This window comes from Macrobrachium nipponense, chromosome 6, assembly GCF_015104395.2.
Source record: "Macrobrachium nipponense isolate FS-2020 chromosome 6, ASM1510439v2, whole genome shotgun sequence".
Taxonomy (NCBI): Eukaryota; Metazoa; Arthropoda; class Malacostraca; order Decapoda; family Palaemonidae; genus Macrobrachium; species Macrobrachium nipponense.
The window spans coordinates 67,233,744-67,247,657 of NC_061108.1; the positions used below are offsets into that span (position 1 = coordinate 67,233,744).

General features: G+C 37.9%; 1 protein-coding gene across 1 annotated transcript in view; it reads right to left on the bottom strand.

The window, feature by feature from the left end:
* Nucleotides 1-525, bottom strand: part of LOC135216547 (uncharacterized) — a 36,060-nt gene extending 35,535 nt beyond the window's left edge. Inside the window, exon 1 of the mRNA XM_064251922.1 lies at nt 412-525. Within this exon, the coding sequence (XP_064107992.1) occupies nt 412-525 (114 nt within the window). The remainder of the gene's footprint in view (nt 1-411) is intronic.
* Between the last annotated feature and the right edge of the window lie 13,389 nt (nt 526-13,914).

The following is a 13,914-nucleotide window of genomic DNA, read 5'->3' on the forward strand; positions in this document are numbered from 1 at the left end:
TCTAAAATTTAAGATTGTGTGCGATTGTTTTCAGAAAGGTAATTTTTTTTGGTTGGAATCATATCTCTCCATAACATTTTTTAAACGCAAATTCATGTCTCTGACTCTCTCTATTTTTTCTTTTGCATTGGCTCATCTCCTTGGATAAATTTCTGCAGTTTGGAACTAGCAAACCTTTCCTCACATTTCAAAATATTCTATGAGCTTCCAAATATTTGGATGACTCATATTCACTGTGTCTTTCAGTGCGCTGTGGTATGCTTCTGAATTATTTGTAGTTCTAGCAATCCCAGACATGCATCTATTCCCAAACATTCCAAATAGTTAATGGATATGGTGGTTCAAGACGTCGCCTCCTTTCTCCTCTTCCTCTAAGGGTCCTATGTAATTATTCTCAAAATAGGAAACTACCGACTGTGGCATATCATCATCATCTACAAGTTCCTCGTGGCCATCGACAACATCATCTATCGGTAAGAAGGCAAGGGCAACAAAAACAGCGCATTTTAAGGCTAAAACTGTCATCTTGGTGATATCTGCTTTTCATTCCTTCTTGAACTATATGCTTGTACACATTTTGCCCTAAATGAAACAAGCAGCACGCTAAATTTGAGGCAGGAAACGATTCAAGAAATCCATTATGCGCTGCTTTTTCAAAATCCATAAATATGCAATCTTGGGCATTCATCCTGCAGCAATTCACTTATTTTGGCAAAAAGTCTATCATATGTGTTTTTTTGGCTTTTGTTTGATGCAATGCAAACAATCGTGGGACATTGAAATTATCGATCTGTACGTGCACTATATATAATTGAAAAATATACTAGAACAGCATTTAAATGTTCCGTCTGCCGCCCAAGTCTTGTACACTTTTAAATGTCTCAGCGCTTCATCACTTGCAAATATCAATATTCTGCTTGAATCTTCGATTTTACTATCATACTTTAAAAAAATTTCATTAGTGTCTAAGCAAGAGTATTCTCTTGGAATGGAGAACCCAACATATGTTTGTGGGGTTGCGGGATAATTAAAATCTGCTTGCCTCCAACGTCTGATATTCTTACTGAGTTGTTCCAACCGAGGAATTTGTGATAAAACACATTCGTTTAACTTTTCAACTTCACCAGCAATTATTGAGCGAGGTGCATCACGAGACGAAATTGACTTTGCTTTAATATTTGAGACCACAGTCTTCGCATTTACCTCTGCGGCTGTTGAAGCGTGATTGTGGATACCAAACCTTCTTAATCTCTATATAGTTAAACAACTTAGTGTCTTTTAACTGGGGACAAATTGCCCAACGACGAATTGACTTGGGGACAAATTGAGCAAAGATGAATTGAGCGGGATGAATTGGGCAACGACAAATTCACCAGGGACGAATTGCCCTAGCACCATGTATATATATATATATATATATATATATATATATATATATATATATATATATATATATATATATATTAAACCGTTTCACACATCAACTTTGTGCATCTTCAATCTGTTAAAAGAGAAATGCATATATTATAAAACTAAAATATGGATTCACAATAGCATTCATGTTAAAATGTAATAATAATATAGATAGTTAATAAAAGGAGCTAATAAAAACACCAAAATATAGAGAGAAAAGTACTATATTTCAGAGACTGCTGTCTCCCTCTTCAGGTAGATGAATGAGAAAAGTTTACAGAAAAGGTGGTATTTATACCAAGAGGTCCATCCACAGGCAAGCCAATTTAGGTCACCCCCGTTGATAATCTTCCTTTAATCTTCTTAAGTGTTGGTTGAATGAAAACCTTGTCGATCGTATCTGAAATCCATGCTCCTTTTGAGATGTTCATTCCCTGCCTCTCTTTTATTAAGGCCGATTCCACCATTTGACTCTTGTACCGGCAGTTGCTGCTATAAATTACATGTGACAATTCCAGTTTATTTTATGGTTATGTTCATTTATATGCTTGAAAATAGCCGAGTTCTGTTGTCCATACCTAACTGACCGTTTGTGTTGTATTAATCTCTGGGGAAGTAATTTACCTGTAAATCCGATGTAAGATTGGTCACAGTCCTGGCATGGGATTTTGTAAACCCCGGTGTCCTTGGGAGATGTCTTTTGTTGGACGTTAATCAGGGATTTGGCTAAGGTGTTTGGGTAAGTAAATGCAAAAGGGTTAGATTTTCCGAGGGTGTGGGTTACTCTTTTCATCATGTCCAGGTGAGGAATTTTTATTTTATTGTTGGGTGTGTCTCTGGTCTTTTCAGTAGAAAATTAAGTTTGCTTTGTGAATTGCTTTCTCAATTATATGGTCCGAGTTCCCCCATACGTGACTCATCATACAATTCGTGAGTTTTCAGGAAATTACTCAAGTCCTTTATGATATGTGTGTATAGATGCATAATATTCCATGCATAAAGAGGTTAAATGGTAAATCAGATTACATATAGAATTGTTATTATTTTTGTAACAGTCATACAGAAATACATGGGGGATGGTATACATGAATTAATATTCTATACACAAAATCATATAAGAATACACTGGAAAAGGTGTACAAAAGAATACACGGACATGATATACGTTCGTTTTATGAAAATAATACATCATCGAGACACATTGCCGTAAATACGACACAAACTCTCCCCAGCTTCCCGATCGTGTGTGAAAGACAATTCATCTAATACATACGGCATGTGCATGTCACTAACGCAACCCCTGATTAAACAAGTTGTATCATGCTTACCTCCAAGACTCCCACCTGAAGATGAATCACGCTAAAGCCCGACCAACTTTCGAACTGTTATGTCTCTCTCTCTCTCTCTCTCTCTCTCTCTCTCTCTCTCTCTCTCTCTCTCTCTCTCTCTCCAGCTACGCTTCGTGACATTCAGCATCTCAATTTCCTGTTTCCTCTGTTTCCCCCGGCTCGGCAGTGCGTACGTCATCCCTGACTTTGATAAAGTTTATTATTTGCTTTTTTACTCAATGGTTTGTAGTTACATACCCATGCCTTTGATAAGATTGATTTTCGGTTTCGAGTGGGATACTACCTGTCACCAGTATATATTTCTCTCCTTTTTTCCGAAAGTCGCTTCCGAACTTATTGCATTAGAAGAATACTAGCAGTCAGTTAATACTCTTCTTACTACCCGACTTCCAATCTGAACATCTCGTTTTTTGAAATGTTTATAAATAATATCTCGTTACCCACTGATCACTCCTGTGTAAATGGTGTACTGAGAAAACCTCTCTCATTCCCGATAGTATATTCCTTATTATTTCATGGAGACTTGCGCAGTGTACGAAAAATCGGAACGCAAAGTCCGCACTTATACGAAATATCCGGTTGTATCTGTCTTTTAATTTCGTAAACTGTATATTCAGAATGATTACGCAGAAATCTGAAAAATCCTTGTAATTAAAATTCAGGCTCGAAAGCGTAACTTTCAAAGAAGATAATCAATTTTCTGGTTAGCTTTTCACGTACAAATATACCCAGAGACCTATATTATTAATACCCGAATATGACTTAAAGTGTTATATAAAAATAATAAAGGTTTATTTCTACATATACCCAAACCCTCTACATCATCTAAGGCGAATATTCCTAAAATATCTCATGAATGGTCCTAACGTGTCTTTAAAAGATATTTCTAATTTTCTAGTAGGCTACTTGGCTGGCTTGCTGGGAATCTACATTTGGAAGGGACAGCGACTCCTAAATGGAACAAGCTGTTCTATTATAACACTGTCCTACATCAATTTAGTTATTCATAAATGTTTTTTCGCAAAAAAAAAAAAAAAAAAAAAAAAAGAATTAGCACTGGAACGGAATCGGCCCATATGGCAACAAGGGCATCTCAGCCAATGCCCCAGTCAAGCACGAGATAAACACACCATCCTCCAACATATTCCAATAATAAAACAAAAATATACTAATTAGTTACATGATAAACACTCCTACATCAATTTAGTTATTATAACTTTTTTTTTTTTTTTTTTTTTTTTTTTTTTTTTTTTTTTTTTTTTTTTTTTTTTGCAAAAAATCCTCCTAAGATCTTCCAGGCTGCATATTTGAAATTCCTAGCAAAAATTTGTGATAAAATCTATTACGGACAGACTGGTAAATCTCTTTCACAACGTCTCAAACAGCATCAATATTCTGTGAAAAACTGGGCAAACATCGAATGCATTATTCGTACATATGAGAGATTTAGACCATTCTATTAACTGGAGTCAAGCAAGAGCCTTAATCCCAAGTAATGACACAGTTAAAAGGAATATTATTAAATCTTGTTGCATCAAGTCAAATAATAGAAATGTTCTAAATTTAAGTCTTGGTTTATTTAAACTTGATGTTTTCATTATGAAAAAAGTTGTAGATAAATATAAGCAACAAAATTAATATATTCAGTTTATACATGTTTTGGACTGTAAAAGGTACTTTGTAATTTTGGTTAGGGTCAAATCTGTTTAGGTTTGTGACTGTGTGATATCCGATAATCCTGGATTATCTCTTTTAATTTTTACCCTTTTGACTATTAACTATCGTTATTCTTGATCTTGTTTTGTACCTGAGACCTTTCTCTCCAATTGTACTTCATTAGCTCCTTGACAATGTCTGAGTAAAGACAAAAGCGCTTGGATTTCTGACTATCATTTTCCTGTGGGATTCGCTTATTTATGAAGTCACGTGCATCTACTGTGATTTTTTAAGCATATATATATATATATATCATATATATATATATAGATATATATATATATTATATATATATATATATATATATATATAAAATCAAAGTCGGAGAAAGACAGGCACATCGAAATCAGATGGCGTTATTATGATTGCCGACATTTCTGGACCACAAATCCCATTTTTAAGGCATAAAAGACAGACAAATTTACAAAAATTAGAATGACTCAGACAAAAGACAAAAATTAAAAGATAAGAAATTACAATGTCATAAAATTATAAACAAAATAGAAGGCACCTATATTTCAAGAAGAAAGAAAGTTGTGGGGCAACTTGGGGTTCCAGGAACACTCACAAGGTATAGAGGCATGGCAGAGGACCAGGAGTTTAACTGCGGATCAGTCTGTTTAATGCTAAGGTCACACATTCACGTTATCAACGAACGCACGCCATGCATGAGCGGAAATTGGTTATTGACAACAGCTTACATCAGTAAACCGTAAATGTAACGTAAACATACGTAAAATTGTAGACATACGGTGACGGGTCGTCCGGGCTCTAAGCTTCCGCCCACTAGGGTGCCGTAGCCTGCTCCAGTTTTTGAAATGTTCAAAACAAGTTGTGGTTGGTCACGCCAAATGTCACCTGACGTAGCTCCAGGCATTGCACGCCTTGTTCGCCGTCGTTGTTTTCTTTCCACCGTGAACCACGTGGGCCTCCTAATTGCACTGTAGCCTACAGGGAAACCGATTCGCACATTTTAAACCCTGTACGACATGGCATTTGCTTTAGCATGGTATAAAAGGTCAGGTCGGCGCCCTCAGGTCAGCTGTTGTTTCCGTCTCCCTAGACCAGCATTTTCCTCCAAGTACTCTCCACAACGCCCTTCAAGATGCCGAACCTCCTAAAACGACCAAGGAAGGGACCATCAACATCACATCTTCTTGCAGGACCTTCTTTCGGCCCAGAGAAGACTCCTACAGCCACTCCTGCAGACACTCAGGTCAAGGAAATATCATCTTCCACCTACAGGAGTTGGAGTTGGATGAGATACAGAGTGATGACAGCGACACGGAAGATGACTGATGGACAGGGAAAAGTGGAAATTGAACATATTCTACTTCCTCAAGCCCCACATCGTCCGTCAGAAGAAGGCCAAGATGTTGGGACTGCTAATGGTATGTATATTATAATGTCTGACTTAATTTTTTTTATTTGTTGAAAATATACAATATTTTACAGTACTTGCAGAATTCTACCAAAGTGAATTTACAACCTGGATTTTGAGAATGCAATATTTTTACATTCTCTCATATATGTTCCATCACTTTACAGTCTGCTCTGTTTACAGGCCAGCCATTTTGTATCCTACAGCCCCACAATGGTGGCGTGGTCACGATGTGAAGTTGACGTATATAGAACATTACAATATCAGCGTAAGTTTCAAGTAGATGTCCGACCTTGCTTTCTTTGCACGTACATTTGCGGCGCAATTTACAGTGCTGGCTTTACGTCCGTCAGTACCAGCTGTTCAAGATCGTTTCACCGCGATGATGTCTACGATCCACATACGGGGGTATACGCCGTTGTGATATGTGAATGTGTCACCCAGCATAATAAAACAACAAGATTCCAGCACCGTTAGACGTTGGTCATTCGAGGCTCTACCCAAAATATCCAAATCATTTATATTTAATCATGTGGTCACATATTTTGAAAATTCTGGGTTCGATAGTTTAACCCTTTTTCTGTAGCTAAAGCTAACATCACAATGAGAATCTATTCTCATCTTCAGCAACCTCCGTGTGCAACCGACATAGGTCCCCAGGTCACGTCTGGGGCAAGTGAATTTGCATATTACACTGGAGGTCATTAGTGGGCGTAGATTTTCCTTGTACTTGAACAGAGCCGATTGTAGAGGGTTAATTGGTTGATATTAGTTTTAGATTAATGGCTGGACTATAGCGATTGGTGATTTTATATAATTCTTCATAAAAAGACTTTTTATGTATTAGTGGAAGATTGGCAAAAATGGCAGTTTTGGAACAGGTATATATATATATTATATATATATATATATATATATATATATATATATCTATATATATATATATATATATAAATATCTATATATATATTTAATATATATATATATATATATATATATATATATACATATATATATATTTAAAACTTACATTCATCCTGATGAATCCTGACAAATCTCGAGTTGACGCTTTATAAATGGAGACTGAATTTATTTCTTTTATTTCTTTCTTTCCCTTCTTTTCCCTTTCTTTTCCTCTTTTTAAGCAAGCAGCCCATGTGGCAAACTCCACAATAGCCTCTGCAATCCAGCATGTCCACGACAGTTACGTACGCCAAAATGTCATTGCACACGTAGGCATGTGTCATACATATAACGTAATTGCCTTCACATCAGTTTCCATCTGCAAAAAAACATTATAAGTGTGCAAGGCCTAGATCATTGGCGACATGTGTGTATGACTACATACGCTGTCAATCTCATCTCGATGTACTTCAAATGGGAGAGTTTACATCAAGCGAGTTGACTCATGTCGAGTCGATGCAAGTCAAGGCGATTCAGAGTCAGTGACTCGGACAGACCCATTTTTTCATCAGTCACGGTGAATCCGCGGAGAGGTGAGCACTATGAATCCTTTCTTTCCTCAACTGGAAGTGCAAGTCGGTAATTGCTTTCTTACGTAGGTTGCAGTTAACTCCACTAACATTTTAAATTATTCAGTTGTCATTCTGAAGTCATAAAACTTCTCTGGATTGTTTATCAAGTCTGGGAATAGATTATGAATCCATAATCTTTGACTCTTACCTATGCCTACTCCTTCCCTGCTTCAGCCACAGCAACATTGATATTTCAGCGAGGGCGTTTGCGTCCATCTAGTTCCTGTTGAGCTCGATTCTGACTTTCTGACTCACTTAAGGGAACAGTGCTAATTCAAAATGACTTGAGTCATATGACTTGTCTTGACTCGACTCGACTCGACTCGCTTGGTGTAAACACAGCCTTAGAGGCCGGGTCTCGCATCGGCGATTTGATGCATGCACAAAAGCCATATTACAACTGAATTACAAACAAGTCTCCACATTTATTCACACTGTCGCAGAGTTTTACAGTGTCTGCAGAGTAATTGCGATATATAGCTGCTGCCGATTAGTAGTCCTACTGGTCGAGCCATGAACAACCTGTCGTGAACATAATGGCAACTTTCACTAAGGTTCGTGACAGATGTTATGCGGCTGATAACCCTACCTTAATGGACAGGTTCCATCCCGTACACAAGGACAACTCGATAGGTAAACACGTCTGATTTTAACAATTTTCATTACAAAACTAAGCTCTTCATTAAAAACAACAAGGCAAAGGACTGAAGCGTGATCTTAGGTGACTCAGCACCCTAAACTTAGACAAATTCTGTGGCCTGACGACCACTCAAAAACACTGAAAATTTCGAAAAATCAAGTTGCACTTTTAATTAAATAAATGACAACACATTTGTAACTAAGCAAGTTAAGCAATGATCAAGTCCAATTAACCCAACGATGGCTACAAAAGGGAATGATTACTTACTATGTGAAATTCTGGTCATTTGCCACCCTCCATGCCCAAGCTAAACCCGCACACCACGTTCAAGACCCGCAAGAGTTGTTAACTCTACTACGTTAATTAGAAGATCGTTGTTGTTGTTGTTGTTGTTGTTGTATTAAGCCAACACTTGTTGGCACGGGACTTTCCCTTGCTAGGCCCGTAGAACCGAGATCGGTGTACAGCGTGGTTTTATACCAGAGCAGATTGGGTTAGTCAATTTTATCAGAATTTGTTTTCTTTAAGAAGGAAGTATTCCTTCGTTTTTCATATAGTTTATAAGATAACAAGAATTTTGTCATTAATCAATGAGGGAGGAGAGGTGATGACTAATAAATGAGTATATACAAAAAGGAACCATTTCACTACAGCTGCCAGACTGCCTTATATGTAGCAATTTGCCTTACATTGAAAGCAGGAAAAGGATGGATGGGCGGGACATACGTCTTCGAAAATTCATGCACTAATTTTTCGGACAACAACTGTCAAAAGCTCCATATCATTGTCATGGTAATTACTTTATAGCAAAGAATTACGAGTTAAAGGAAAGGAAAATGCATCTTCAAGAAGTTCTACAGCATGGAGGCATTTGCGCCCGTGTTGGAGGTGCCTGTTCTCATGATTGTTCTGGAATCGTCGGGTGTGTTGAGGAACGCAACAGGCGCAAAAGTATCGTGAGAAACACCGCGATTTCTGATGCAATACATCATCTAGATTCTTCTAAGAAGTTCCGGTAATCTCGGGAGTCTGTGACGTTCGCCATAGGCCCCGCCCCTAGGATGCGTTATAAATACGACTGACGAAGTAGGAGGGAGCAGAGATCATCAGTAAGAGCCACAGATCAGATAATCAGTGAGAGACCAGCAGAGAGATCAGTGAGAGCTCAGCAGCAGAGAGTGATAAGAGAAGAAGGAACCTACGAAGAATCAGAGAGGAAAGGTTGCTTGAGAGAGTTTGGTCGAATTCTGGTCAAGTCGTCGTCAGGAGTGGACGACCAAGGCATTTCGACGTAGAGCAAGACTTCAGAGAAGAAACGTTCTGCAAGAGGTTTAGAGAAGTTCCTGCCCTTCGAGTATCAAGAATAGACATTATTTTCTGCGATACGGAGTCAAGAAGACGTCTGCAATCGCAGTTCTCCTTTTGTGAAGCCATCGCTTCGTCGCAAAACTGGCCAGCAAGTATTTGAATTACCTCACTTCTTCCCCAGTTCACGCATTGTAAGATTTAGCCTTTTTTTATGTAAATAGGAGACACCATTCTGCATTTATCTTTGTTAGTAAGCTTGTAAATAAACCTTTGTTGTGTTAGTGTTTCTTTCGATCTATATTCGTATCCCCAGTTTCAACTGTTGGTGTTGAATTCCTTTTTGTTTATTTTACTATCGAACTTGGAGCGTACCTCTCTCTCGGTTCGTAACAGTCATGCTGACGTACGAGAGACTGTGTGATTGCCCTTTTCGACTGACGTACTGTGATTATGGCAGATTTAATGTGATTACGGCAGACGTAGGTAACAATTCCCATGTACGGTGTCCATTACGAAGTACTCGGCAACCGCTCAAGGTTAAGGAAGAGAAAAAGTTCAAGGGCAGAATTTAGTCGACAAAGCTGCCTGTTTTTATGATTCGATTAACATATATTTGAGATTAAAGATTTTCAGTATTTTTATATACTCTGAATTTTTTATATACTGAGACACCAAAATACAATCTGGTTTTTAATCAGTAATTTTACTCATTTTTTTCTTAAATAGAATATGTCAGCTACTTAATTGTAATCAATACAATTTATTAGAATGTTCTGACGTATAATAAATGAAAAGTCATTTTCTGTTCTAAGTAAAAATATAATTTCAGATTTGTATTTTTCTTGGGATACTTTAAGAATGTCATATATAGATCAATGTGACACTGAGAACAACTCAGTGTCACATTGATATTATTACCCAAAACAAATGTTTTGGGTAATAATATAAATATTTTAGAATTTCAAAATTTATTTTGATATTTACAAAGTGATTTCAATTTTATTTTATAAAGTATGTACAGGAATGTTCTATGTTGCTTTCTTGTTTTATATCATTGAATCTTGCTACTCAACGCATCTGCAGGGGAGTCAAAATAATCATGAAGGTGTTCTCGCTGAGCCTTGCAAGCCATATGGTTCCTCTCAAATGGCTTGGGGGAGTCAGGCTCGGTAATAAAGCTTCGTCAGACCTCCAGTGAACATGTCACCGAGCCTTTTTGATCTGCCTCATTCGCGACATTAGGATGTCTTGTTAAAATTTAAGTTGTGCAGCACACAATCAGCCAACACCACGGACTCGATACGGTCTTGATGAAGATTTATGGGGGTGTGAAATACTGAATCTGTGGGAGACAAATGATTTAATTATGAGATTGTATACCAAAGGTATTTCATGTTAAATACGTATTATTTCTGTAGAAAAAAATTGGTGTACAAAAGGTGTTTCATATTAATACGTTTTTAAAAAAACAGACGAAATAAAGACACTATAATATTTATGAACAATATCTAACCGTTTGCTAAAAATCTTTAGTAAGCCAAAGGCGTTCTCCACTGTATGACTTCCCTTCCTCAGTCGGTGAATAAAGATGCACTCGTGTGCTGTCAGATCTCGTGCAGGGTATGGTTTCATCACATAATTCCTCAGAGCAAAGGCATCATCTCCAATGAGGAGATAGGGGACTGAAGTTTAACTTTACTCTCGTTTGGCAATTCTTCAGGGGCAAGCAGATTGACTCCATTCCAATAAGCCATTTGACAGAGCAAAGACACCACCATCAGACACGGAATTTATGGCACCTACATCGACGTAGATGAACTTGTAGTTAACAACTTCAATAGAATTATATAGAGTAGAATTTCCTATAGCTGTAGTAATGAGTTCCTCCTTTCACTGGGTTCTGGATTCTGGCATGTCTCCTGTCTACTGCTCCAAGGGCGTATGGGAAATTCCAGTGTTCTTCAAAACCACAGGCTACTTCCTTCCATTGCTCTGGGGTCGTCGGTATAACTACATCACCTCATCTTCATATGCAGTCAATATGGCCCTACAAGTTTCAGGCACAATACTGCAGATTGTGTTGGGAGCTACTAGGAACTGGTAGGACAGGCTCTGGTAGGATTCTCCAGTTGCAAGGTAACACAGGGTAATTGCATCACGCAGGCCTGGCTCAATCGGTCTTCTCCAGAATGTAACTTTTTTCTTGATGTAGGGCGAGTTACGTTCAATGATTTCATTGAAAAGTCTGGTAAAGTGCCGTAAGTACAGTCCTGGAGTTTCAATTACCAACTACCTCATCAAGTTGTCGTAGTAACCTTTCTCCTCTCTTCTTTGTAAGTAGGGTCTAATCCAGCATCTCCTTCTGCATCTTTTTTGCTAGCACTTTCGTTCTTGCAATATTTTAATTACTCTTAACATCAAGATGGTATAGTACCTAATGATCCACCATGGCCAGTGAAAATTCAGGATCATTATTTAAGGTGTCTAATATCACGTCCAGGTATTGCTGGGTCTTCAAAACTTCCTGTTTCGTCCATCAGCGCCTGCGGAAATGACTGCAAATTCCCCCCCCCCCCACCTTCTTATATATATATATATATATATATATATATATATATATATATATATATATATATATATATTTCAACATGTCCATATATATATATATATATATATATATATATATATATATATATATATATATATATATATATATATATTCCAACATGTTCATAACACAGTTTCCGTACATCGTAATATGTCTGATTGTGTATTAAGTATGTCGTAATTGACTTATGCATGATATAATTGCCTTTACGTCAGTCGCAGTCCCAAGAAAAAAAGTTAAAAGTGGGTGTGGCCTAGATCACCGGCGACATGTGTATCACTACGACTTTGTGAATTTAATCGTAATGCTATCCTGTCATAATCATACATTACGACGGTCGCGGGCTCGAATCGCCACCCCACCAATATACAACAGGTACTGGAAAATGAACCTTTGAACAAAGCTCTGCTTTGAATACACGGCGCCCGAAATGTGTGAAACGTAGGGATTTTTAAGGAGAGTTTTGTGGATTGACAATGCAAAAGCCGACATACTGGAACAAGTTATTCAAGAATAGTATTATAAATATAACAGACATACCAAACGGGACAGCTGTAGGGACCTAGTCAGGTCAACAAAGATGATGTTGGTGCGCTTGTCAAATTGGTGGTGGTTAACTTCTTTGATTACAGATGTGTCTTGGATTGAAGTTTTTTGTTTATAATTATGTTTATATCTTTGACTCTTGATATATTTTTTTTTTATTTAAATCCAAACATCAAATGTTTCACTATTATTCTAAATATTCAGATGGGATGCGTATCCCATAATTTTCAATCGATCAACTCGACTGTCAGCAAAACTTTAACTGCTCTTTAGTGTCAATTCTGTCATGGGAACTACTTAAATTGTTTTTTCTTTGCTAGCCATCATCTGCAGTGAATCATTCTTTGAAATATTTGTTTATTTCCTAATACTTCTTCGGGAAATGGGGGACAGAAGTTAGATATCTCAATTATATCGCTGTTTCGTTGTTAAAATGCCCTCTTGAACTCCTTATTACAACTTGAAACAGAAGAAGAAGGTGGAGGAGGAAGGTCTAACGTAAATGTAAAAAAAAAACGGGATCGCTGTCTAACTTCGGGTTCGGAACTTCGGAGATTTGTGTTAGTGTTTTGTTGATATTGCTGCTGGGGTGACTGCCGCTACGTCAGTGGGAGTGTCTTCAGGTGAGTTACACCAATAATATTGTTGTGTAGATTGAGGAGACCTCATTACAAGATCAATTAACTGCGGTAAATCTGAAGAGAGCTCCGTCTCTTGTTTGCAGAAGAATATATATATTTTTCCGATGTATTTTTTATTGATTACCTAGTACCTACCTAGTAGGTATGCTTAAACTGATCATTAGGTAGTACTAGGTAATAGGTATTGGTGGCATCAAGCAATTGCACCCTTGTTCCCATCTACCTAACATTCTTGGAGGACTAAAGTGGGAACTAGGGTTTTTGGTTGAGGGGAGCAGGAGAAAAGTGATTTCCAGGGCACTACCTAACCAAACAAGCCACCTAACCCAACCTAGAGCGCCGTACCCCTACCTAGGCCTAGCGGGGGCTGGGGCTTCGCCCCCCCTGCGACCCCCCCTTAAGGGCACTACCTTCCCTGCACACTTCACGACAATTCCGAAAAATTTGAGTGGCCATTAGGCAAACTGAGAGACAATACTCCAGCATAGGGTAAAAAACCGCATGGTACAGGGGTGGACCATGTATGATCAATGTGTACAACCCCAATAAAAGTACATTATAATGCGTCCTGGACGCGTTATAATGTACTTTTTTGGGGGTTGTACACATTGATCGTACATGGTCCACCACTGTACCATGCGGTTTTTTACCCTATTTCACACAGTAAACAAAATAGGGTAAAACATCACAGCAGGCCAAACAGGCCACTTACATTCAACGCTTGCCACCCTCCGAAAAATTACATTATAACGCGTCCTGACACTGGAGATGGGCATC